Source organism: Canis lupus, chromosome 35 (assembly GCF_048164855.1).
Source record: "Canis lupus baileyi chromosome 35, mCanLup2.hap1, whole genome shotgun sequence".
Taxonomy (NCBI): domain Eukaryota; kingdom Metazoa; phylum Chordata; class Mammalia; order Carnivora; family Canidae; genus Canis; species Canis lupus.
In genome coordinates, this window is record NC_132872.1 from 7,936,139 (window position 1) to 7,963,621 (window position 27,483).

The 27,483-nt window shown below is 52.9% G+C and overlaps 1 protein-coding gene across 7 annotated transcripts; it reads right to left on the reverse strand.

Moving 5' to 3' along the window:
• Positions 1–1,918: 1,918 nt before the first annotated feature.
• Positions 1,919–26,550, reverse strand: NR1I2 (nuclear receptor subfamily 1 group I member 2). Of its 7 annotated transcripts, XR_012024106.1 has the most exons (10): positions 26,104–26,546; positions 10,987–11,204; positions 10,003–10,136; positions 8,268–8,455; positions 7,029–7,303; positions 5,568–5,710; positions 5,268–5,384; positions 4,819–4,924; positions 2,683–3,104; positions 1,919–2,498 (listed from the first exon to the last, which is right to left on the reverse strand). XR_012024106.1 is itself a non-coding variant. In XM_072811564.1 (9 exons), exons 3-9 carry the CDS (start codon positions 10,013–10,015, stop codon positions 2,960–2,962), a joined length of 876 nt encoding a protein of 291 aa, XP_072667665.1. In that variant the 5' UTR covers positions 10,016–10,136; positions 10,987–11,204; positions 26,104–26,548; the 3' UTR covers positions 1,919–2,959. The 7 variants fall into 7 exon arrangements, 6 of the variants coding, with proteins under 6 accessions (XP_072667665.1, XP_072667660.1, XP_072667666.1 ...); XM_072811564.1 differs by having other exon boundaries at positions 1,919–3,104; positions 7,029–7,192; positions 26,104–26,548; XM_072811559.1 differs by having other exon boundaries at positions 1,919–3,104.
• Positions 26,551–27,483: the final 933 nt, after the last annotated feature.

The window sequence follows — 27,483 nt, forward strand, 5'->3', positions numbered from 1 at the left end:
ACTTGAAAGATAGTTAAACATGTTTACTATGTTTACAGTTTACAGTAAACATGTTTACAGTTGCATGGGGTTGGCGGAAAAGAGGGAAAATGCAAATATAATGATGGGACTTGTGGGATGGGCCTCCTGATGGCCCTGAAGTGTGTTTGGGATTCACTGCTCTTCTATTGGAATGGAGCAAGATACCCTTTTAACCGAAAAGCCTGAAAGACTGCATTTTCAGTTTTCAAGTCTTCCAAAAAGTACCAACCAATCTGTCCTTTGGATCACGTTTCAGGAGAGCACTGGTAGCAGGTGCCATTTCACAGGTGTTCTAGAAGAGTAGTCAAGAAAGGGAGGAGTCAGGCTGCAGAGCTCCTCATGGAGAAGTTTGTGAAAGGAAGTGACCAAAAGTGATAGTGTGGCCACTCATTTCTTGGGAGTAAGCTATTCATCTGCCCACCAGCACCTTCAGATTTAGGAGCACTGTGCATATAGTAAGGGGACATATCCGGAGGTAACCAGCTGCTGTGTAACATGGCACTAAGACGCCCCCAAGTTGTCAGAAGCCAGGAAGGGATGGTCAGTCAAAAGTCTGTTTCTCTTTACATCCTCTTCTCCAGAACGGAGAGGCCACCCCAGCCTTCCCACAGGAAGACTTGTTGATGTCAATGCTTTAATAGGGACCTTAAAGTCTGGGCCAGGTAGAGATTGGCTGCTTAGTGCCCCTGGCTAATGGTGGGTGGGGGTGGCCAGAAGGCCAGCAGAACTTACTTAGCAGAGGGCAGCCCTGGTGGCTCAGTGGTTTAGCGCCACCTTCAGCCCAGGGCATGATCCTGGAGACACAGGATCGAGTTCCACATCAGGCTCCCTGCATGGAGCCAGCTTCTCCCTCTGTCTCTGCCTCTATGTCTCTCATGAATAAATAAAATCTTTAATAATAATAAAAAAAAGAACTTAGAAGAGCTTTTCTCCTGAGCTTTGCCTCACCTGACTGAGGCAAGACCTAGAAAATGAACAGCAGCCCCAGGGATGCCTAGAAACTGACAGTTCTATGCACTCAAAGGCTCAGGAGAGGGAGTAATGGAGCAGTCCAAATGTTTGAGAGCAGGAAAGTGCAATCTGGCTCCTAGCCCTATAAACTCAAGATCCACAAAGTTATTGAAATATCCTGTGTGAGCAATTTGGTGTATCTCACCTTGAATCTTAACTACACTTGGACTACAACAGTTTTTATAATACATATAAATCCTACATACATATCAATTCAGCTGCCCAGCTATTTTTAAAATCAATACCAGGACAGTTTACAGCCCATCCTAATTTTTGCCTCACTATAGCCTATATTTAACAACCATCTCGGGCCCTTGAATTCATTCAGGAGCCCGAAATTAATTTAAAGTTAACTCAGTGGGGAAGAGGAGATGCATAGGATTTATGAATGCAGTTGAATAAAATTTATATTTCCAAATGAGACAAAACTGGGAACAAAATCTGTATTTGTCATATTTGGAAAGAGGAGCTCTTTTTTCTCCTCAGTTTCTTTTTTAAAAATGAGCTCTAGGGATCCCTGGGTGGCGCAGCGGTTTGGCGCCTGCCTTTGGCTCAGGGCGCGATCCTGGAGACCCAGGATCGAATCCCACGTCGGGCTCCCGGTGCATGGAGCCTGCTTCTCTCTCTGCCTGTGTCTCTGCCTCTCTCTCTCTCTCTCTCTCTCTCTCTCTGAGTGTGACTATCGTAAATAAATAAATTTAAAAAAAAATAAAAATGAGCTCTATATCCTTGAGGCAGAAGAGGCTGGTAAATCCGGGGGGATGGCAAGGAGTATTTAATTCAATTTCTCCATTTTTAATTTTGGTATCTATCTATCATCTATCTATCATCTATATACATATAAACACATACAGCATGTTGGGGAGGTGTATCATTTCTATATGGATTTTTACGTGGAATAATCATTTTATTAGCAAACCAAATTAGGTCATTTTTGTTTTTACACCAACAGCCGTCAGATGTCAGGGGCAAACGCAAGCCCCAGCTCAGATGTGGAGCAGACCTAACCAAGTCCCACACATGTGCACACACCGGTTAGCACCCTTCCTCCCACGAACACGCATTCCAGAAATCCCTCACTTGGGTCCTCAAGGGCATGCAGAGCCCCGCAGAGCTTGGCATTCACAGGAAGAGAGTCCTTGTGCTGCTTATGTCATTTCTTTGGATCAAAGTCACTTGTATTTCTGCTTTGTTTCTTTTGGTTGAGCTTCAAAGTCTTGGAGGTCAGGAACCACGTCTGCGTGGGCGTACACCCCCCAGCAAGCTGCATTCTGTTGGTGCTCCTAAATGTGTTCGCATGGATGCAGAGGCACAGAATGAGGATCCCGGAAGGCAGAAGAGACACAGAGGTCATGACGAGCCTCTGACGTTTGCTGCCGGCCCCTCACACGGTCTCTCACTGACCTCCCACAGCACCTGCTGATGAACACAGGCCTGGGGCGCACTATGGAGCTCAGGACAGGAGGCTGCAGGTGGGGAACGAGTGGGGTGGGGGACACAGGGGTACTTACTGAAAGCACCCAAGGAGCTAGTGAACTTGGGTGTGGGGAGACTCTCAGATGGTCCGGCCCCAGGCACCCTTGCCCTCTCCCACCATGGCACTAGATCCCCCAGACCACAGGCCCATTTCTAAGGGGAGGGTGGTCTTGCCTCTGGATGGCCTGACCGATAGGCCGTGCGCTCTCCATCCAAGTGTCCGTGGCTTCACTCTCCACAGACTGAGCTGGGGGCTGGCGAGACCCTTGTCCCCTTCCAATTCGAGGCAGCATTGCCAGAGCTGTGGCTGGGAGATGCCTGGGGAGGCAGGGCCTGTAGGGCATTGTCAGCTCTCAGCGGTGTCCATCTGTCTATCTAGTCCCAGGGAACGGCGGCTCCAAGGGCTCCGGCTCTGGCTGCCCCCCGGGAGGCTCTCCTGAGGGGCAGCGGCTCAGCCGTCCGTGATGCTGAACAGCTCCTGCATGAGGGGGCTGGCGAAGGGGTGTATGTCCTGGATGCGCAGCAGCTTCTGGGTGTGCTGGGCATTGATGCTGCGAAGCTCGGTGAGCATGGCCATGATCTTCAGGAACAGGAACCTGCAGGCCAGCCAGAGGAAAAGTTGGGGGTGCAGCCCACCCTTGCCCCCATCCACTGACCCTGGGACTGCTCTGAAGGGACATGAGTTTGGGGGTATTAATCTTAGAACATCTCAGGCAAGCCAAGGGACAAGGCTCGGTTGGCATCTCTTGCTCTGTGGATGAGAGGGGCAGAGCAGGCTTGGGGGGATTGAGGTGTGGACTCCCCCTCCTTGCTTGCCCCTCACGCCCTGGGCTTGAGCCCTCGGATGCTGCCCCTTCCATGGGAAAAATCCATGCGCATAGGGCAATCCGGGGAGAAAGTACCACCTTGGCCAACGGCTGCGGGTCAGGACCCGGTGGTGCCGTCGTGGGGACAGTGATGCAGGCTGCCCTGCAGATCCTTCCCGGATCTAGCCGGGGACCTAGGGTCTGAGACAAACCTCAGGCCTCAGTTCCTGCATGCCGCCTCCTGGCTCCAAACAGGGGAGGACCTAGCGAATCAAGACATGGCCCAGAGGCTTAGCTCAGATTGAAGTGAGCGGCCAGGTAAGGACTCGAGGTTCTCGGCCCGGCCAGCATGTCCTATGCCGGCCTTCAGCCCTCCAGGCTGGGCCGCGGGCCTTGCAGAGCCAGGGAAGGGTGGAAGGCCCCGTCCGGCCCGGCCCTGAGCAGCCTTCCTCCTTTGGTGATGACCGGCACACACCAAGCAGCTCCCCGGCCGCTTCTCCTAGTTCCTGGGTGAGGAGGTAGCGCTCAAAGTGGGGGCCATGGGGAACCCTGGGTGGCGCGGTGGTTTGGCGCCTGCCTTTGGCCCAGGGCGCGATCCTGGAGACCCGGGATCAAGTCCCACGTCGGGCTCCCGGTGCATGGAGCCTGCTTCTCTGCCTGTGTCTCTGCCTCTCTCTCTCTCTCTCTCTCTCTATCATAAATAAATAAAAATTAAAAAAAAAAAAAAAGGTGGGGGCCATGGGCTGGCCTGCCCGGGGCCACCTCCAGACCCCAGCTATCTGGCTCTGGATCCTTAGCCTCAGCCCCTCGCAGGGTGGCAGGAGCACCCATTTCATGAGGCCGTAGTGACAATACACGTCAACCGCTTGGCGCCATGGCTGGCATGTCTCAGTGCACGTCCATTTATCGTTGCCATCGTTATTGTGGCATGGTCATCTTTCCTACATTGCGGTTACTGCTGCCTGTTGCTAGAAAAGCCTGTGGGAGCCTTGGGGGGCACCTGGCTGTTCCCATCCCTCACTGACAGAAGCAGAAAAGGGCAGACAGGGGCAGCCCCGGTGGCTCAGCGGCTTAGCGCCACCTTCAGCCCGGGGGTGATCCTGGAGACCCTGGATCGAGCCCCACATCAGGCTCCCTGCGTGGAGCCTGCTTCTCCCTCTGCCTGTGTCTCTGCCTCTGTGTGTGTGTGTGTGTGTGCCTCTCATGAATAAATAAATAAAATCTTAAAAAAAAGAAAAGGGCAGACAAGACCTGGGCCTCAGGAGCCATGTCCAGGGCTGGGCGTGACCCCGGGCCCTCCTCAGGTTCCTCCAGTGTTGGGCTGGAGCTCCGGCTGACGGGGCCGGATGCCTCAGTGGAGGTCACAGAACAGGGACCCAGAGCCCTGGTAACGGGAAGCTGCCCCAGGAGCGGGCCTGCCCTCTCAGAGAGGCCCAGAACAGGCGGGGGCCCAGAGGACTGGGCTGCCAGAGGGCCCCTGGCCCCCTCCCGGCCTTCTGCTCACCGGTGGGCAGGCTGCGGCCGATTGCACTCGATGTAGGCCTTCAGGGCGATGGCAAATCTCTCCTGCAGCTGGTCCACCACGCTGCGCTGCACCACACCTGGGCGGTCTGCGGGGCCCAAGGCATGGGGCCAGCAAGGCCGCGGTGGCAAAGACAAGATCAGTCCAGCCCGCGGAGGGCCAACTGCCAGCCAACCACCTTCCAGAGCCAGGGGCACCCAGGCAGGGAAGTGAGGGCAGCACTGCAAGGGGGCATCACCCCACCGACCCAAGGAGGAGCCAGCCAGTGGGGGGGGCCCTTCTGGCCAGGCAGTGGATGGGGGCAAGGCCATGGGCTGGGACCTTCCCTGGGGAGGGTCGGGGTGGGGCTGCTGCCTCCTCCAGCTAGAGCTGAGGGGTGCAAGCAAGCATGGGGGCGGGGCTGGGCCAGGCAGGACAGGTGGGGTCATCACCTGGGGAGAAAAGAGAGATGGCCTGCATCAGCACATACTCCTCCTTATGCAGCTGCAGCCTCTTCAGCCTGTAGTGGAACTTCAGCACTGGCTCCAGGAGAAGCTGCTGGAAGCCGCCTGCAGGGGGGTGTAGGGTGGAGGGGCAGGCCAGCTTCTCAGACTTGCTGCACCCAGGTCTTTCTTCCCATCGCCCAGTCTCCGCCCTGCACCCGGGGACCCGCGTGTCCCGGGGGGCTCCTCTCCTCCCTCCGCTTGTGTTTGCTCCCTGCCCCAGCCAGGCAGGCGGGCGTCCCCCCGCACCTGCAGGGTCTTCCAGGCAGTAGGACAGCCGGCCACACTCCCAGGTTCCGGTCTCTGCGTTGAACACCGTGTTGAACCTCAGCTGGCACACCTCGAAGGTGGCCCCCTTTAGCAGCGAGATCTGGTCCTCGATGGGCAATTCCCTGTCAGAAGGATGGGGGTGCCAGCCTCCATGCGGGGGGCCACAGGCCAGCCCCTTCTCATTACCCAGACTTCGGGGGGCCGGGTAGCAGGGTTCCTCCCCTGAGGAGGTTGCTTTCATCACCTGTATTCCCTCCCCTCACACCAGGCAAGCAGCCCCTCACCCCCAGGGGGGCCGCCCCGCCCCCCGCCCCGTGCAGCATCCCCTCCAGCGCCGCCCCTCTCCTCCGGCACCTGCTGTCCCTACCCTCACACTCTGCCTCCGTTTCCCCACTTGGGATGACTGCCCTTCTCGCTTCCCTTAAATGCACCCTGGCTCCAAGCTGCACGAGTTCCCCGCCCCAGGAAGACTTGCTTCCTGCTGTCTTGGGTTTAATATTTCTGGGCTTCTCCCCAGGCAGCGCGGACGCCCCTTGGGCCCCGAGGACAGGCCCAGCCGCCCTGGTACCTCCGACAGTTGCGGGTGCACCGGTGCCCTCCGGATCGGACAGGCCCTGCTCCCACCGAGGGCCACTCCGCGGGAGCCCCGAAGGGAGGCCGGGTAGGCTGGCTCCTGGGGGCGCCCTGCCTGTCTCCGGGCTCCTCGGAAACGGAGTCCCTTGTTTTCTGCACCAACCCCCTTCTTTCAGACCCGTGACCTCTCGTGTCTCCCGGCGCCCGGCTCAGGACCTGGCGGGTAGCTGGCTTTGAACTCTGTGCTCTCAGCTTCCAAACCTGCCCCCCATGAACTTCGACCCCGCGCAAGCTCCTGGGCCTCGGCAGACCTCAGTCTCCCATGGGTGGAATGCAGGCGATGGTGATGCTGGCCTGCGGGGGACACGCTCATGGTCGTGCTCACGAGTCAGGAAAGTGACCTCACACCGTGATGTGCCCTTGTGGCCCACAGGCGTCAGAGGCGAGGACGCGCACACGTAAGCAGGCCTGTCTCCTTACTCCCCTGACCTGATTTGCCGCAATCTGACCCGTGGCCATCCTCACCGCATTATTTTTTTTTAATTTATTTATTCATGAGAGACACAGAGAGAGAGGCAGAGACACAGGCAGAGTTGAGAAGCAGGCTCCCTGCGGGGACCCCGAGGGGGACTCGATCCCACGACCCCGAGATCACGCCCTGGGCCCTCTCACTCTTCTCTATCTCTGCCTAACGAACTTCGGATGCTTCGCTCACTCTTGTCCGCGAGATCCGTTCTTTGACTCCATGAGAGAGAAGCAGGGTCTCCGTATCACAGGGACCCCATTCATTCGAATCCGCCCCAGCCCCTTGGGGCCTGCCAGCTTGCCCGCTCCCTTCCACGCCCGCGCCCGGCCGCCGGGGCCTACCTGAAGTGGGAGATGACTTTGGCAAAGTTGATGACGCCTTTGAACATGTAGGTGGACATGTCAGCCATGTGGGGCAGCAGGGAAAAGATCTCGGCGCCGCTGCGGTCGGCCTGGGGTGTGTAGTTCTGGACGCTGCCGTCCTCCCCGCGCAGCCGCAGGCACACCTTCAGCGAGCACAGATCCTCCCTGACCTGGCTCCACTTGGCAGCTTCCTCCCCCACTGGAGTGTGCGCCGCTCCTGGGACCTCGCGCCCGCTGCTGCACGCGGCCGGCAGCTGAGACAGGGGCCGGCAGGTGGACGGGGGCGCGGGAGACGGCGTGTCAAGTCCCCGGCGGGGTCACAGCCACAGCCGCAGCCCGAGAGGACGCACGCACACTCGCACACGCACACGCGCACACGCTCGGTTCTCCTCTCTGGTCTTCCCTGGCAGGCGGTGCACCGGCATCTGTGTATCAACGTTCCCTCCACCCCGCCCGGTCGGAAACGGGTCTGCTCTGCCACCCGGGGACTGTCCGCCTGTGGCTGTGTCCCAAGCACCCCTACTTAAAAGAAGATTCTCAGGGCACCTGGGCGGCCCAGTAGTTGAGCATCTGCCTTGGGCCCAGGGCATGACCCCAGGGTCCCGGGATCGAGTCCCACGTCGGGCTCCCCTCGAGGAGCCTGCTTCTCCCTCTGCCTGTGTCTCTGCCTCTCTCATGAATAAATACATAACACCTTAGGGGGGGAGAAAGGTTCTGGGAGTGACAGAGGGAAAGAACCGACTTCTGGGGTCCCTGGCTCCAGCTCTGAGCAGAGCAGGTCCCCCGGACCCCTGAGAGCACAGAGCGGGAGGAGAGGCCTGGGATCAGACTGGCTGACGTGGCTGAGCGCACAAACGTAAAACCCGTTCACGAAGGCCGCAGCCCCGACGGGTCCTGAGCCCGTCCTCGCAAAGGCCAGATGCCAACAACCTTGGAGCCACTCGGCTCCCCAAACTCTCTTTAGGGCTCAGCCCCACTTGCCACCTGCTGTGGAAGGAGAGAAGGGAGCATGTGTCAGAGTCACCTTGGGGATCTTGTCAAAGCACCGGCCGCTGGGCCACCCTCAGTTTCTGACTCAGCAGGGCCGGGGTGACCTGGGAAGTGGCACTTCTAACAATTTCCCAGGGACAGAGCTGCGGGGGAACAGGGGCCACTCTCTGAGAGCCCTGGGGTTTGGAGGAGCTAGCACAGCGGCTGAGCCAACCCGAAGGCCCATACCCGGAAATCCTTGAAGTTGGAGAAGGTGGTGTCAAAGGTTTTCATCTGGGCATCCATCAGCTCTCGGATCATCGTCTGCTGCTCCTCACTCAGCCCCTTGGCTCCCAGCGGCGACGCGCCCATCCGTTCTCGCTTTTTCCTCCGGATCAGAGCCCGCCTCTGCTCCACAGCCGCGTCTGACATGATCACTGCGGGGAGAGCCAGGTGCGGGCTCAGGCACCTGCAGGTGACCCTCCCCGGGCAGCAGAGGGGAAGTGCTGGTGACAAAGAACCCGACCCTTCCTAGACCGTGGGCTCCCCTGGAGAAACACCGGGTTAAGGACAAAGAATGAGGTGCAGCTGGTGTGTGGCCCTCGTCAGCGGGTTGGTGATAACTTTGGAAGGGTGGCAAGAGCTTGGGCTGCAGAATCAAAAGGTGCTGGGTTTGAGCGACAGCTTTGTCACTCGCTGGCAGTGACCTTGGGCGAGCTCCTTAACCTCTCCGGGCTTCAGTCACCTTCGTAATCTGGAGCCACAGCGCCATCTCACGCTGCTGCCACAAGGAGGCATTGCCTGCAGGATAAAGGGTCATCGTCTTGGGGGGGGGGGGGGTGGGATTAGACACCAGCAAGACCCCGTAGGGTCCCCAGAGGCATCTGGGTCTCCAAGACCCTAGAGAGCTGGGGCTGCTGCTTAGCAGGAAATATCAGCCACGTTCTACACGGCCTGGAGCCTCAGGGCCTTCCATGGATTTCTAGAGCCTACTTTGCGTGCAGGGCGGAGGTGGGGGTTGGTGCCAGGAAGAGCAGGGACAGCCCGGGGAGGGCCTGGCTCTCAGTGGCCTGCAAGAAAGGCTCCCTGTCCACAAGCCCAGGGAACTCGTGCCCTGAAAGAGGCTGCTCACTTGGATCAGTGAAGACACACGCGCTGGAAGCTTCCAGCCTTTTCCTTACTAGCTTTAACCTCAGAGTGACCTGCGAGGGCAATCATACACCAACGCTTGACAGTGAGAAAGAGAGCGTCCTGTGTCACCTGTCCGCAGCCCGCTCCTCTGTAGGACGTGGGGTTTGGGAGGCTGATGGCGCTAGCTGCTGGAAGGTCGGGGGTCATATCACACCAAGGGTCTCTGGCCTCCTTCCCCCCAATTCACCTGGCCCAATTTGGCTAAAACACCTTTAGGACAAGGGTGAAGGCAACAAGAGTCACGCAAGGGCACCTGAGGGGAGAAGGGGGCACCAGAGGTCCACCGCACCCCCCAGAGCAGGGAGTAAGGGTGCTCTGCGGGGATGGGCAGCACCCAGGGCTCTCCTCCCCTCAGGTGCACCCCCGCGGCGCCCCGTGCCCCCGCACCCCGTGCACCTGCGCCCCGTGCCCCCGCACCCCGTGCACCTGCACCCCGTGCACCGACGCCCCGCGTCCCCACACCCCGTGCACCCCCGCGGCGCCCCGTGTCCCCGCACCCCGTGCACCTGCGCCCCCTGCACCGCGCCCGTGCCCCCGCACCCCGTGCACCTGCGCCCCGTGCACCCCCGCGGCGCCCCGTGCCCCCGCACCCCGTGCACCTGCGCCCCGTGCACCGACGCCCCGCGTCCCCGCACCCCGTGCACCTGCACCCCGTGCACCCCCGCGGCGCCCCGTGCACCTGCGCCCCCTGCACCGCGCCCGTGCCCCCGCACCCCGTGCACCTGCGCCCCGTGCACCCCCGCGGCGCCCCGTGCCCCCGCACCCGCGCCCCCGGGGCTCGCCCGGCTCTCACTCTCCTTCTTCATGCCGCTCTCCAGGCACTTGCGGAGGCGGCAGGCCTGGCACTGTCGCCGGGTCTTCCTCGTGATTTCGCAGGTGCCCTTCCGGAAGGGGCACCTCAGCCGCGTGTTGCGTTTCACGGTTCTCCTGCGGGAGGTCGGAGAGCGAAAGGCAGGTTGGGGGCCACCCGGGACCCTAGGCCACGGGGCCCCAGCGACACTTCTCTCCGGACCCTGTTAGGAGCCACCGGACACAGGTGTTCATGCCCACGTGGCCGCCTTGGGACCCGCACTGCGCCCCCGCCCAACCCCGCGGGACCCGCAAGTGGCTCAAGACTTGCGCCGTCAGCCCCGAAGCCAGGGGACGCGGGGCGGCCGCAGCGCCTGCCTGGGTCCTCCCGTGGGTGCCGGGCCCCGCCCAGGGCGCCCTGCCCGCGGCGCGTCGGAGGGATTGCAGCCTGGGGGCCGCTCGAGGGCCCAGCCGCCGAGACAAGTGCTGTCCTGGGAGCTGGGGGGGGGTGGTGGCAACGGCCCTCCTGGGGCCCCCGAGAACTCCTGAGCCCCCCGGGCCCTGCCCCCTGCCGCCCTGCTCTGCCCCCTGCCCTGCCCACCCCACCCCCCCCCACCCCTGCCCTGGCTTCTTTCCTCTGGGCCTGGGTGCAGCTCCTGGCGCGGCCTGCGGGGACTGCTACTTGCTCATCCGGGGGCTTTGGCCTTCCCGCCGCCTGTTTCTAGATGAGGCTGTTTGGTCCTATTCCCCTTTTTCTGTTCCGCCCTCCTCTGCTTAACAAAAACCCCCTAAAGCTGACGTGAGCACATGCCGCCCTGGCTTTTCAGATCCTTTCCCCTTTTGTGACCTGGCTCTCCAGTGTGCTCAAGGACACGGAGAAACCGAGGACAGGCCCCTGAGGCGGCGCCCAGTGGGCTGGTGGCAGGACCCCGCTGGACGGACCTGCAGCGTGGGGGTGACAGGTGGGTGAAGGCTGCCGGGGAACTACCTGAAAAAGCCCTTGCATCCTTCACACGTCAGGACGTTGAAGTGGTAGCCGGTCGCCCTGTCCCCGCACACACGGCACACCTGGGGACACCCAGCTCCAGCGTCCGCGCCCCCCGCAGCCTTTCCGGGAGCCGCGGCGGCTTCTTGCGAGGGCGCAGGGTCAGCATGGTCCCCGCTTTCCCCGGGTCTCGCCTCCAGCTTGGCTTGGGGCCTGCGGGGCTAGAAGGGAGGGAACCACAGGGACTGGAGGGCGCCGGACAGAGGCCGGGGCGGACCCAGAGCTGACCCCTCGGGGCAGGCCTCAGGGTGCTGGGAGACCCGTGGGGGCGGGGGGGGGGGGAGCCGCGGGAGCGTGTCTGCGGCCACAGGGCTGCGGAGTAGAGCGCCAGGGGGAGAACCTGGCGAGGGCCGCGGGGTAGAGCGGGAGGGGGAGAACCTGGTGAGGGCCGCGGAGTAGAGAGCGAGGGGGAGAACCTGGTGAAGGCCGCGGAGTAGAGCGCGAGGGGGAGAACCTGGCGAGGGCCGCGGAGTAGAGCGCGAGGGGGAGAACCTGGCGAGGGCCGCGGGGTAGAGCGCCAGGGGGAGAACCTGGCGAGGGCCGCGGAGTAGAGCCCGAGGGGGAGAACCTGGCGAGGGCCGCGGAGTAGAGCGGGAGGGGGAGAACCTGGCGAGGGCCGCGGAGTAGAGCCCGAGGGGGAGAACCTGGCGAGGGCCGCGGAGTAGAGCGGGAGGGGGAGAACCTGGCGAGGGCCGCGGAGTAGAGCGCAAGGGGGAGAACCTGGCGAGGGCCGCGGAGTAGAGCCCGAGGGGGAGAACCTGGCGAGGGCCGCGGAGTAGAGCGCGAGGGGGAGAACCTGGCGAGGGCCGCGGAGTAGAGCCCGAGGGGGAGAACCTGGCGAGGGCCGCGGAGTAGAGCCCGAGGGGGAGAAACTGGCGAGGGCCGCGGAGTAGAGCGGGAGGGGGAGAACCTGGCGAGGGCCGCGGAGTAGAGCGCCAGGGGGAGAACCTGGCGAGGGCCGCGGAGTAGAGCGCCAGGGGGAGAACCTGGCGAGGGCCGCGGAGTAGAACGAGAGGGGGAGAACCTGGCGAGGCCCGCGGGGTAGAGCGGGAGGGAGAACCCGGCCAGGGGAGAGGAAGAGGCGGGAGGGAAGTGCTGCGCGGGTGGGCCCACAGGAGCCGTCCAAGGAGCCCGAGGTCAGGAGCCCCGACCCCGCGGAGGGGGAGGGCCGGGGGAGGCCACCTTTTGAAGACGTTCTGGGACGGGGGTGGGGGGGCTCCGGGGGACCGGCTGGCGGGCAGGCGTGGCCCGCGCTCCCAGGACAAGCCGATAGCTGGGGCAGAAAGGGGGCTTCCCGCCGAGCAGGGAGCGGGGCGGGCGCGGGCGCGGGCGCGGGGCGGCGGGCAAGGAGTAGAAGCGCGGCCTGTGCCCCGCGCTGCTCGCCCCGGAGCCCTCCCCTGGACCCTGGGCCCTCTACTTGGAGGGACGGGAGGCCGGGGGCGGGGGTGGGGTGGGGGGCGGGGGGTTGGCCTGCGGGGGGACTCCTCCCCAAAGCCTCGGGGCGCTGATGGAGGGGCCACATCCAGGACAGGGGTTGCCTTTCCTCAACCCCAAATAAAACTTTTAGTGCAGTTTCGACACACAACTTTCTATTTCACACGGCACGATAGAGGAGAGCAAACAGTTGTACAAATGCAGTGGAAATTCATCTGCCCCACAGCCCTGCGTCTCCAGAAAACCGCATATAAATAGGTTGATGGGAAACGTGAAGGGAGTAGGTGTGGGGGGAATCCCTCCAGATTCTTCCCCTCACAGTCCTGACCTCAGATGGGTGTGCGCACGAAGGGTATACTTAGAGCGTCCAGAAAACCTGAAGCTAAGGATTTGATTTAAAGAAAAGGGGGGGGGGGGATCCCTGGGTGGCCCAGCGGTTGAGCGTCTGCCTTCGGCCCAGGGCGTAACCTGGGGTCCTGGGATCGAGTCCTGCATCGGGCTCCCTGCATGGAGCCTGCTTCTCCCTCTGCCTGTGTCTCTGTCCCTCTCTTTCTCTCTGGGCCTCATAAATAAATAAAATCTTTAAAAAAATAAAAATAAAATAAAGAGATGTTGGAGGGCAAGCAGAAACAGCTTACGGCACAATTAGACGTGCAAAGAATTGTCTGCAAAGGAGACAGTAACTCACACTCTGATACATTCTCCAGCTCCATAATGAAGGGGTATTAGGATCAAGGCCAGGGTCTCCCTTCATAGCATTTGTGTAACTTTTACTTTGTTTTGCCCGAGTTCACTGTTAAATAAACAGATCTGGTACATTGTGTAGTTCATTCTCTCATATCCCTATAAAGCCCCAGTTAGAGAATCCGTGACAACTAGGCTCCGAGTCGGCTCCCAACAAACCACAGGTCCCCAGCCTGGGGCAGTCTCTCCCGTGAGGAGTCTGGGAGGGCCTGTGACTTGCTTCAACCAGTAGAAACGCGGGGACGTGATACTGTGCCAGTTCTGGGCTGGAGCTGCAAGGAGGCCTGATAGCTTCTGCTCCTGTCTTCTGGGGGGCCCTCACCCAGGTGTGAGACAGTTTAGCCATGCTGCTGGGGTGCCCACCCGAAGGGATCGTGCAGAGAGGCCATGTGAAGAGGGAAAGCCCTGACGTGCCGAGGTGCAAGGGACCCACCCGCACCAGGCTTCCCCCCACCAGGCTCCAGGCGAGTGAGCCGGCGCAGTCCAGTAGAGCATCCAGCTGATGCCATGTGGAGCAGAACTCGTAGCTGCACTCGGTCAACACAGAATCATGCAGAAAATAAAATGGGGACCTGGGGTGGATGGGGGTGCCAGCTGATGCCTGCACTTCTGACCCTACTCCCCCACCATCAGTCCTCACAGCAGGGTGCTCCATGGACAGGAAAATGACGGCAACTGGGTGACCGGTAGGGGCCAGCCACATCTCTCGTTCCTGTGAATCAGCATCCAGTTTTGACTGAGGCTGCACCTGTTCCTCACCGGGCTCGGGCATCCGAGCATGCAGGAAAACCTGCCCTACAGGGAGGACAAGTCTGACTTGGGAGGCAGAACGGAAGGACAGTGGTGCATCCCAGGGCGGTAGCGCAGGGAAGTGTTCAAGGAACCGTGGAGGGAAGTTTCTGCCACAGGATGAGCCAGGATCCTCAAGCGGGGCCGGGGGAGGGCTGCAGAGACAGCCTGGGAGGAGGAGAACTGCACGACCCCGGGGTGGGCTTAGACCCCGGAGGTGGTGGCTGCAGGAGGCTCATGCACACACCCCTGCAGAGCATCTGCACAGCTTCAGGGTCCAAAATGAAGACGAATGAGACCCTGTCCACAGAGCTGGCATCTGCTGATCAAGGGGGATTGAGCTGTGAGAGGCAGCACACTCGGCGCGAGTATTTACACGACCTGGACGGTATGGGGTAGGAGGCTGATCATGAAGAAAGACCAGGAGAATCAGAAACCTGATCCGGTCCTCCCCTGCAGAAGGAGCACGTGCAAAAGAGGTGCTGGGGAGAGAGTCTGTGGCTTGGGAGAGAGTGGGGGTGGGAAGTCTCCACTAGGGACCCTTGGAGCCAGATACTGAGACGCTGTGTGTGAGACCACAGCGAGCTGGGCTGTGGATACCTCTGGGCCAAACACCGGGTGTAGACGTGGGAAGCAGCTTTGCGGGCAGAGAAGAAGGAAGTGCCCGGTAGAAGGCCCACGATGTTGCCTGTTGGGTTGCCAAGTTGAGCAGAGATGTCTGGAGGTGGAGGAGAAAATTCTCACCAGAGCCGGAAGAGGAAAATGCTAGAAGGGGAAAGATGAGCGGGAGAGAAGGCCTCGCCTGGGTGCTGAGGTAGATTTGGGAAAGAGACGACACTAAGGGGGTGAGGGTGGGGAGTGTCATCGAGGCAGAGCAGAGAGGAGGACGTTTGGGCACAGGGGCTGAGGTGGGAGGTAGCATGAAGACGAGAAGAGGGCAGAGTAAATGGCCAAAGGGAGACTCTGAAGATGGGTGTTTTTCAAAAGGCAGCATGAGAGAGGAGAGAGACTTAGGTTAATACTGGGCCCGCCTCGGAGCCATAAGAGGGAGAGAGAGAGGACTGGCTCAGCACAAAAGCATCGTGGCAGTTGCCAGAGGACATGTACTCAGCTCCCAGAGCAGCAGATCCAGGGCCCCCCAGCCTGCACCCCACAGCAGTGCCCACAGAGCTCGGGGGCCGTTGCAGCGCCCTGTAGCACGTGGGCATGCTGCATGCTGCTCGGCCAGGCTCCAGGGCACCCTCCTCCCGGCTCCCCTGCGACTCCGTCGCCCAGTGAGCAGAGCCACTCCGGCCGCCAGCAGACTCCGCCCTGCTGGGGACACGTCAGAGACACTTCATTGGGTTCTCAACTCAGTCATTGGGCAAGTAGAGGTGCCATGAGGCAGCTTATGTCAAGTGAGGCTTGTGCGATTGAAGGAGTCTTCTTCAAATACAAGAATGCACAATGCAAATACATAATTAGGTACCAAAGAGAATATGTATTTGCGAAAAAGATTGAGAAAAGAAATTACAACAAATTACAAATATTAATGTGGTCCCTTGTGGGAGACAGAATAATGGCCCCCAAAGATATCCACGTTCTAATCCCTAGAACATGTAAATGTGTTTCCGTATATGGCAAAAGGGTCTTTACAGATGTGATTGAGGAAAGAGACCTTGAAAATCAGAGAAACTTTCCTGGATCCAGTCACAGAAAGAGACATGATAATGGAAAAGTGGTCAGATGCCACGTTGCTGGCTTTGAAGATGGAGGAAGGGGCCGTGAGCATGGAATCCAGGCAGTCTCTAGAAGCTGCAAAAAGCAGGAAACAGATTCTCTCCTAGACCTTCCAGAAGGCACCAGCCTGACAATATCTTGGCTTCACTCCAGTGATACTGACTTTGGACTTCTGACATCTAGAACTGTAAGATAATAAATTGTGTATTAAGCCACCACGTCTGTGGTAATATTGCAGCAGCAATAGAAAACAAATTATCCCCCCAATATAACCATGACTTTGTAATGTCACTTTTAGATAAAAAGAACCAAAAGACAATAAAGTTTTCCCTCTAGTATCACTGACCAAAATTCGCTTTTTGTTATGACAATGGGTAAATTTTCATTTTCACATCTTAGCTGAGGATTGTTGTCAAACACAAGAAAAACCTCTATCAGGGTTCTTTCATATTAGAGTTCATATTTGGAAGAATTTTCCATGGTCTAGGTTCTGGCTCCACGCATTTCAAACCTCATTCCCCGCCTTAGCCTGTTCTGGGCACCTGCAATGATGGTGGATGAGCAGCAGCGCGGGGCATTCTGGGACTGGTTAAGACACTGGGCGGTCAGCAGCAACTCAACTCCACACGCAAGTAACTGCCACCAGATGAGTGTCCCCAACTCAGCGCTAAAATCGGTCTCTGCTCTGGTTCAGTTGTACCCATCAACGAAGCTCCACAACTTGCTGGAGCCTCCAGGAGAGATCACGTCTCAGACCAGCCGACAGAGCCTTTACTGCTCGGCCCCCTCTGCGTTCCAGCCTGATGTTGATGTCAGGCCCAAACGCCTTGACAAAAGTGGCAAAACAGGAAGTCTTCAGAGAAGCCCCGTCCATTAATCAAGCAGAATGCGACTGCTCGGCCTGTGGTTGACCCTGTCCTGCCTCTCTGCTCCTCTGTTAACTCTTGAATCTTCTTCAATGACAAGGACTGAGGCTTCCTTTTTTTTCCGCCTGGCCACTCTGAAGGGGGAAGAGTGGACTTTGGCTAGGACAGAAGAGGTTGGGCAGCAAGGTGGGAGTTAAAGTGAGATCTGGGGTTTTGAAAGGAGATTCATCAAATAACTTGTTCTTAAGCACAGAGATCAAGGAAAGCTTTTGAGAGAAAAAAAGCATTACCCCGTCCCCTCATATCAGAAGACAGGATGTGTCAGATAAAATGCCAACACTTGTGAGACAATTGCGTGAGAAGAAACGATGTTACAGACAAGTATTCACAGCCTCCCATCTCTGTCCTCATCAAGGAGACTCATAGATCCACCCAACCTAACCTTGCAGGAAGAGGATGCTCAGCAGGCCTACCCCACCCATAGCCAGCCTCAAAGGGGCTCCTGGGACCAGGTTCTGGGGGGCCTGTGAGGGATGGCGTGACTGCCTCCCCCAGGGACAAGTGGTCCACCGACGCACCGAGATCCTCTCCTAGCGACACTGAATGTTAGATACACAGACAGAGCCAACTCAAAGGGCTGATGGGCTGAGCTGCTGTCTAGGGAGCCACCATATTCAAAGGGCATCAAAACATTGCTGGAATAACTCAGAAGTGAAGGAAACCATAAATTGTTTCCTTTCCTACATTCCTCGACAGTGTGGACTAGTCTCTGTGGAGCGATCAGGGGTATATGCCTGTCACACTGGGCCCCTCCAGCCAAACACCTGAGGATAAGCTTCTTGAATGGCCTGCTAAAATTGGCAGAGCCAGAAACAGAATAACGTGTGGTGTAAGGCTGTTGGCGTAGGGCTGTTTGCAGGGAATGAGTAGACTATTTTATTATCTAAAAACTTAAACAGGCCTTCCAAGAAGCTGTCTGGTTTGAAAAACAGCACAGAATAAATTACTTATTTTGACCACAAAGGACATGATACTCATTTTGCATTAAAAAGCATCACTTGCCAAGAAATATATGAAAAGATGCCCAACATCACTGACCATTAGGGAAATGCAATAGGGCTTCCCTTTACCACCATTAGGAGGGGGGCTGTCACAAAAATGGAAAATAAAGTGTAGAAAAATTAGAACCTTCATGTACTGATGGGGGGAATGTCAAATGGTGCAGCTACTATGGAAAACAGGACGGTAGGTCCTCAGAAAATTAAAAATAGAACCATATGATCCAGCAATTCTACTTCTGGATTGAAAGCAGGGTCTTGAAGAGATATCTGCACACCCGTGTTCACAGCAGCATTATTCACAACAGCAAAAAGGTGGAAGCAACCAAAATGCCCATCAACAGATGAATAGTATATACATATAATGGGATATTTTCAGCCTTGGAAAGGGAGGAATTTCTGTCACAGCTACAACATGGGTGAACCTTGATGACACTACGCTAATGAAACAAGTCAGTCCAAAAGGACAAAGTACTGTGTGATTTCAGTTGTAGGAGGTACGCAGAGCAGTTAAACTCATAGAAACAAAAAGTAGAATGGTGGCGATGTACAGTCACTATAGTTAAAACAGTATTGCTAATATAGCTACTTAGCTAGTAACACAGTATTGTTTATTTGAAAGTTGCTGGGAGTAGAAATTAAGCTTTCTTACTACACACACACAAAGACTTAACTATATCTACTTTGTGGGGTAATGGATGAGTTGTTTTGATGTTGGTTATCATTCCTATATACATAGGAATATATATAATTGATATATATATCAATTAATCACATTGTACATTTTTTTAAAGGTTTTATTTATTTCTTCATGAGAAACACACAAAAAGAGACAGAGACAGAGGCAGAGGGAGAAGCAGGCTCCCCACAGGGAGCCTGATGCAGGACTCGATCCCAGGACCCCAGGATCAAGACCTGAGCCAAAGGCAGACACTCAACCACTAAGCCACCCAAGTGCCCCTACATTGTACATTTTAAATGTATAGAATTATATGTGTAATTATTCCTTAAGATAGTTTAAAAAGTAAGAGAGCGGTTGCCAGAGGCTGCGGCAAGAAAGGAAAGAGAGGAGTTGTTGTTTTATGGGAACAGTTTCAGTTTTACAATATGGAAATGTTCTGGAGAGAAATTGCACCACAATCCATATATACATAATATCACTAAACTGTACACTTAAAGAAATGTCTAAGATGGTACATTTTATATGTATTTTACCATAATTAAAAAAAATAACATCAGCTGTCACTAAGTGAAGGTTAATCAGATATTCAAAGAATGTTGAAAGAGAGCCAAAATGTTAGACTGATGTGAGTGGCCGCATCTCAGTTTCTGTGGGTCTAATGCATAGAGAAGGCAGCTGGTGGAGCCAGGTGGGGCTGTGAGGAAGCAGAAGGCAGGAGGCAGGGACAAAGGTTAGGAAAGTAGTTAAAGAAGCAAAGGAAAGAAGAAGCAACAGTAGTTAAAAGCACTACACTAAGGAATAAAAAGATAAACCAGGTCACAATCCAGCTGCATTTGCGCTTGGCAGACCTTAGCCTTCCAACCACACTGGAATCTCTGTGACAGGTAAGATCGCTGTGGCTTCAGAATCCACACGGAGTCACCTAGAGCAAGTGCTTGTACTCTAACATCAGGATTCGTCAGTGTGAACGTGCATACGGATCAGCGGGTCCGGATGCCACTGGCGCTGCTGGTCCGTGTCCACACTTGCAGTAGCAAGGACCTAAGAAATCCAGCTAACCCAGAAGAAAATCACTGTGCGCTAAAGGGACACGATGGAGAAGACGACCGAGGGGCAGGCAGAGGGTACGGCAATTCAAGCATTTTAGGGTTCTAGAAAGTAGAGGAAGTAATCAAACACACGTGCAAAATAACTGGCATCATGAATTGTTGTTTAAAGTCGATATGTGTTTGGGACTGAGACAGCTCCTTCCCAGGAAAAGGGTATGGGGAGAAGATGAATATATATTTAATCTCCAGATGAGTCAAAACAAAAAGCTTTGGAGCCAGGTCATCAAGATTATGTGGAGGCAAGAGTGGGGAACTTGGAGCTGAAGCTGCAAGGAACCTAAGTGGAAGGGGAAAATGATTGAAAGCTCATGATTTTAGGAATAGAAACTATTGGAAACAGCAGGATTATAATACACATGTTTTATGTGTGATATGTCTTATGCGTGTAGATATATGTATTTATCTCTGCTCATAAGTGCATAAAATCAGAAATGTATGTGTGTGTGTTTATGCCAGAACTGATCAGATGGTAAAGAGGGTGGAAAGAAGCAGGTAAAGGGAAATTATATAAGAATTGAGTTTCTTAGAAGTTGACAGTGAAGCTTATAAAGTATTGGCTTTGTTCAGTGAAGGGAGAAGGTTGGCAAATTTTATTAACTCATAGGATACAGGTTTTATGGTTTACGAAGTGATTGCCAAATCATCCTCTCATGTGGAGGTGCCGATGAGGAGGTCAGCAGAGAAGGGCCTCTCGTGGTTGAAGGGCCCGGACAGGTCTTACTATCTGCTTATCTACTGAGGACATTGGGGCTGTGTGTCCAAGGTCATAAAGGCAACAAGTGGTAGAATTTGTCCCTCGATTCTGATTCCTCCTACAGTGCAAATGGATACACTATGTACTATGTAAGTCCTTTTTGTCACCAAGGTCACAGGGATAAAATGAGATCATATATTTAAAGTTTTTTTAGAAATGGATCAGATATTGTGAACACAAGTCTCCCCATTCCTTAGCCCTGGCATGGAACAGGCACCCGGAGGGAACTCAGACAGCAAAAGTCACATTGCATAAGTTCAAGCGAGAGGTCAACTGCCATCTTCAGGAGGCCATAAATGAAATTTGGGCTTTGTGCTTCCTGGCATGCAGTCATCAGATCCAAGGGGTCAGAAAATTTGTTCCTAGACACAGATCAGGGTTGAGAGCTGGTGTCAGTCCAAGTCAAAAGTACACCCCGTACCATCTTCCAATATTTAACAGAGCACGATGACCTCTGAGCTAATTGCCTGTCTCTTCTGTGTATGTGCAGTGTTCCCACTGCCTCGGGCTTCAGAGCATGACTCTGTTTGGAATTCATACAGACCGAGGAGAATTGTTTCAGACATTACACAAGGAATTTGGATGTATATCTTTATCTTAATTTTAATTTGGATATTGTTATTGCAATGTTTTACAGAAGTTTAAGAGATATGGCAGGTGGATAAGCAGGTGTTGGCTGACAGGAGAACTCTTCCGAGGCCCCTTCAAATCCTAGCACTTGGAAGGCCCCTGTATGCAGAGTCCCATACACTCCTATGTCAAAGAGTCCTGCAGAGAAGTCTCCAAGAAATAGTTCACAGCGTGAAATAATCATGAATTAAAATCAGAAACACTGGGGTGTCTGAGCTGCTCAGTCAGTTAAGTGTCTGGCTCTTGGTTTCAGCTCAGGTCATAATCTCATGCGTTGTGGGATCAAGTCCCACATTGGGCTCTGTGTTCAGTGTGGAGTCTGCTTATCCCTCTCCCTCCATTCCTCCCCAGCTTGTCCTCTTTTTCTCTTTCTCTCTCAAATAAATAAAATCTTTAAAACAAAAATCAGAAACATGATAAAAATACCTAGACATCAGAGAGTTTGTGAGTGGTTTCCCTAGAATTGTGCAGTGTACAACTCTCACAACTGTATACATCAGCCCTGAGATTATCCTCAGTCTTAACTATTACTCTGCATTGTGCTTTAAGGCCAAGAAAAGGCAATAAGACAAAAAAAATAGAATGTGTAAAGATGAGGAAGAAACAAAACTTGTTTTACATATATAATATGGTTGTCTACCCAAAAATTGCAATGGAATCAACTGATAAAGTTTTATAAGTATTAAGAGAATTCAGTAAGGTGACCAGACAAAATATCAAAACACAGAATAGATTTTTGGGGTGGCTGGATGGCTCAGTTGGTTGTGTCCAACTTTTGGTTTTGGCTCAGGTCATGATCTCAGGGTCATGCGACTGAGTGCATGATTGAGTGTCATGTTCAGTGCAGAGTCTGCTTAAGATTCCCTCTCCCTCTGCCCCTTCCTTTCCCCCTCACCTCTCTCTAAAATAAATAAACCTTTAAAAAAAAACAAGACTAAACTAGCACAAAATAGATGTTGTATATATCATTAAAAAATCGATTGAAAATAGTAAAGCTATAATAGAAATTGGCTCTATAATATTTCCTATAATAGAATAGGAAATACATTTTAAAAAGAGTATCCAGCAGCAGACATGTAAAAATGAGAATTTAGTACACGATAGAGGCAATATTCAAATAAAATAGGCAAAGGGCAGACTTAATTTGGAATAAAGGACTAAAAGCCTATTTTTTAGGTGATAAAGGTATTAAAAGAAAGTGTGCTAACATTTTATTATCATCATAATCTTGGGAGGTTGAGGAGGCCTCCTTAAATAACACTGAAAGAACAAAATCCATAAAGGAGAAAATTAATAAATTAAACTAAATCAAAATAATAATATGATAATAATAATAATAGCAATAACAATCATAGTAAATACTTCCATTGACTAAAAACATGCAAACAAAGTTAAAAAACAAGTCACAGATTTAGTGGGAATATTTATTATATATCAAACGATTAGTATCAAGAATAAATATTAGACTCCTACAAATGAGTAGAAGATAACCCCATATAAAATGAACTAAGGATATGACTAAGCAATTAGGAGGAAATACAATGGCCAAGAATTATATACAAAGATGCCCAACCACATAGGTTGTTCTGGGTTGATGTGTGCCCCCCAGAATCTTAGAATGTGACTATATCTCCAAATATACCTTTAAAGAGGTAATTTTTTTAAAAGATTTATTTATTTATTTATGATAGAGAGAGAGAGAGAGAGAGAGAGAGGCAGAGACACAGGAAGAGGGAGAATTAGGCTCCATGCCCAGAGCCCGACGCGGGACTCCAGGTTCACGCCCTGGGCCAAAGGCAGACGCCAAATTGCTGAGCCACCCAGGGATCCCCTAAAGAGGTAATTAAATTCAAATGGCATCATTAGGGTGGGCCCTATTGCAATATGACTGATGTCCATGTAAGAAGAAATTTGGACACAAAGCAAGATACCAGGGATGTGCTCACACAGAGAAAGAGCCATGCGAGGGCACAGCAGGACCTCAGAAGAGGGGCACCTGGATGCCTCAGGGGTTGAGCATCTGCCTTTGGCTCAGGGCGTGCAGGGAGCGGGCTTCTCCCCCCCTGCCTATGTCTGTGCCTCTCTCTCTGTCTCTCATGAGTAAATAAATAAAATCTTAAAAAAAAAAAAAAAAAAAGACCTCAGAAGAAAGAAAACCTTGCTGACTCCTTGATCTTGGACTTCTAGCTCCTGGTACTGCGAGAATATGAATGTTTGTTGTGTAAGCCGTCCGGTGTGTGGTGTTCTGTTATGGCAGGCCTGGCACACTAACACATTAGTAATCCGAGACATTTACATATTTGGAAAAATCGGTTACTATTTTCACTCATCCAATTGGAAAGTAATAAATACTTAATAAATAGCAAGCATCAAGGTGTGGAGGAGCAGTAACTATTATTCTCTGCTGGGGTTGGGGGGAGTATAAACTGGGCAATTTGACAGTATCAAGAATTAAAATGTACATATTCTGGGGCACCTGGGTAGCTCAGCTCGTTAGGTGGCCGACTCCATTTCAGCTCAGGTCATGATCTTGGGGTCGTTGAGATGCAGCCCCACATCTGGGTCTGCGCTCAGCAAGAAGTCTGCTTGAGATTGTCTCTCTCCCTCTTCTGCCCCTCCCCACCCCTCTAAAATAAATACATAAACCTTTGGCAAAAACAAAATAAAATGCACATATTCTATGTATAATATGCATAAAATTAATGAGGTAGAGCTATATATGGATATGGAAAGTCTCCATATGGAATACAGATACGGAATGTTTGTTGAGTAGAAAAACAGAATGAGAATAAGATGACAACACATAGTTTATTAGTACATATATGTATAGGTGCTTGCAAAGGAGACTGGCAATAAATATACCAAACTGGGTATAGCAGTTACTTTTGGGGGTACGGGGGATTAGCACTGGCAGGATGACTTAAGGGGAATTTAGCTTTATCTATGCTGATTCATCATTTTACTTTTATTTATTTATTGTTTCAGGTTTTTATTTAAATTCTAGTTAGGTAACATATAGTGTAGTATTGGCTTTAGGAGTAGCATTGAGCAAATTGTCACTTACATACAACACCCAGCACTCATCACAACTGCCTTCCTTAATCCTCATCATCCATCCACCCCATCCACCACCCACCTCCCCTCCATCAACCTTCAGTTTGTTTTCTATATTTAAGAGTCTGTTTTATGGTTTGCATCTCTCTCTCTCTCTTTACTTTCCATATGTTCATCTGTTTTGTTTCTTAAATTCCACATATGAGTGAAATCATATGGTATTTGTCTCTGACTTATTTTGCTTAGCATAATACCCTCTAGCTCCATCCATGTCATTGCAAATGGCGAGATTTCATTCTTTTGATGGCCAAATAATATTCCATTATAGATGATAGATAGATAGAGAGATAAAAATACAACATCTTCTTTATCCATTCAACAGTCAATGGACATCTGGGCTCTTTCCATAATTTGACTATTATTGATAATACTGCAATAAACATCGGGGTGCATGTGTCCCTTCAAATCAGTATCTTTGTATCCTTTGGGTAAATACCTAGTAGTGCAATTTCTGGGTTGTAGGGTAGTTCTGTTTTTAACTTTCTGATTCATCATTTTACAAAGAGCATGTAATCACTTGTTACATTCATATTTTAAAAAGCTATTACCTACTAATAATAGTTTAGTCACTTTTGTGGTTGTTTATTATGTTCACTCCATAATAATTGAAGAACAAATTGATAGCTTGAGACTAGGAGTTGGCAAACTTTTTCTGTAAAGGGACAGATAGTTAATATTTTAGGCTTTGGGGGCAATATTGTCTCTTTTGCAACTACTCAATTTTGCTGTCCGAGGGTAAATGCAGCTGTAGATGATATTAATGATGATATTAATGTGCATGGCTGTGCCATGTTCTAAAAAACATTATTTATAATAACAGCTAGTGGTTCAGATTTGGCTTGAGTGCCATAGTTTACCAATCCCTGGTTTAGACTAAGTTTATTATATAAGTAAAGATATTTATTTTTATTATTTTTACTTTTTAAAAAAATATTTTATTTATTTACTCATGAGAGACACAGGGGGAGGGGGGAGAGAGAGAGAGAGAGAGAGGCAGAGACACAGGCACAGGGAATTAGCAGGCTCCATGCAGGGAGCCCGACATGGGGCTCGATCCCGGGACTCCAGGATCACGCCCTGGGCCAAAGGCAGGCACTCAACTGCTGAGCCACCCAGGCATCCCCATGATATTTTTAAAAGTACATTGAAAAGTATACTTAAAAAATAAGTATTTGGAAAAATTAATCTTTCCTATTAACCAACTAAGTAAATAAATAATAGCCTCTGGGGCCTTGCTTAGAATATTCTGGACTCTGGCCATATCATTAGGGATCAAACACCCATCACAGTGGAAATAATCCAGTCACCTTGGCCATCTTGGGCCATCATTGACCTTCCCAGCAGCAGGGTCACACAGCCCTCCCATGTGGGAGGAGCAGAGTGCCTATTGCAGCTGACTCACAAGGTTCAATGGCCTCAGAGGTAACTCTTGACCATCCCCAGATATGTGTTACCTTAAAACCAAGCCACTGGCCATAGCCTAAGCCAAGCTGGGCTGTGATGTGCGGAGAAGGGGGGCATGTCTTGGTGGCACTGAGCACATATAGGAGAGGTTTTGTTCTGGGGGACTGGGTGTCTACCCTGGGTGTAAGTAACGGTAGGAAACTTACTGGGCCAAAGCCAACTCAGCCCCAGGGCTGGGCAGGGGTTGGAGGAACCTCTGGGGGACCCCTTACCGAGGTGATCAGGCCCTGTGACTGTCATGCTGCTGTGTCTGAGCCCTGGTCCCAAGGGCTGCCAACACTAAGCAGCTGAGAGGAACCAGGGCTGAGTTGTCCCAGCCCCCACAGTCCCACACCTCGGTATATTCTGGATCAGGAGACTCCAACTCTGCAACAGAGAGGGGGCTGATTGTATGTAGGACACATCATAGCTGATGTAAAATTGAGATTTCCATTGTGATTATTTCTCTAGGAGGCCAATTGCATGACCAGGGAGCATGGGTAATGGAACTCAAAATGCAGTGATTATCTTCATGGTTTTTTCAATCCTGAAATGTGAACAGCAGTAAGGCCAACATGATACACAACCCTCTATACGATGCTGGCCTCAAATGTTAAGATACATTTGTGTTCCCATACTTTTTTTTTTTTTTTTTTGCAGGGAGCTGGGGAGGCACTCTGCCCCCAGCAAAGGAGAAAGAAAGAAAGAAAATCCATACCTGCTTTGTGGCAACTTCTTTGCTGTGACTTCTCCTTTGGGGTCCGCTTTCAATAACCAGGAACAAAGGATCAACCAAAACCTCAGTACCCCTGAAGCCGTGGCCTTGGTGAAGACTGGAACATTACCTTAATCTTTTGCTTTTCTCAGTAGCACTTTGCAGGGCAGAGGCCGTGGCTCCCGTTGGGGTTAAGGCCGTGCTTCCTCTTTCCTAGTCGTAGCCTAGTTCCCAGGAGGTGAGCCAACCTTGTCTCTCACCTTGTCTTGCCAACCTTGTCTTCAGTCCGGGTCGGACTAGGCTCTGAGTGGGCCCCTCCTGGCACTCCTAAGTCCCAAGTCCAGAGCTCCAACTTGCAAATGAACCCATTACCGTATTTACTCTCATTACATGCACCTGCTTTCTTCTCGTGCGTCTTCACTGTAAAACACAGGAGAAGGGGAGGAGTGTTGCTTTGTCTAACTGGTTCTGTGCGAATCCCTGCACCTGATGGTCTCTGGGCTGTGGCCCCTGGGGCAAAGTTAATTCAAACCTAGATCTCCTAACATTTCTTCCTTTGTCTAAGCCACCTTTCTGGACAGTGCTACTTGCCTGGGTGATGAGAGGGCCAGTGTGTTTATTATGTAAGAGAGGGGCTCACCTGGAGAGAGGGATGAGGGGGCAGAGCCCACGGCAGGGGCAGGGGCGTGGGACCTGCAGCTTTAGCTTTAGGGCTGATGGCTGAGCAGGAGCCAGAGGATGGGCCCAAGGCTCTGTCCTCCTCCAGCAGCTCCTCAGCATGACCCTTTGTGTTCCCTGGTCGGTGGGTCTTGATGGCTGTTGTAGCTCTCAAGGAAAAAGAACAGACAAAAGCCAAAAGCAGTGGGTTTCACAGGATATGTTCTACTTGCTTTGTTTTAAAAGATGCTTTATGGCAGTTGTGGGCAGCAGACTTGGCACCTGCTTCCTACGACAGTAAAGCTGGGTCATGGGAGGAGGAAGAGGGGGAGGAGGAGGAGGAGGAGGAGGAGGAGGAGGAGGAGGACGAGGAGGAGGAGGAGGAGCAAGGGAACCTGATGGGTTAGATGGCAGGAGTAAGAACCAGGGATCTCCAAACAATTACCATGGCCTTCTTGGGAAAATTCGGACTTCCTTATACTCGGTTCTGATTTAAATTGTTTTTAACTTGAATTGGATATTTTCATCAAGCCCTCCCAATAAGAAAAGTAAGAATAAGTATGGTTTTCTTGGTTTTGTTTTTGTTTTTGCTTTTTAGTTAAACTGATCTCTTCTGTTCCTCTCAGTTTTCCCCTCCCAGATGTTTGAAGAGGACGAGAGTCTAGGGTCAGCATTTATCAAGGGGTTGCTCACCTTGCTCTCCTCAGCCAAATGCAGAAATAAGAT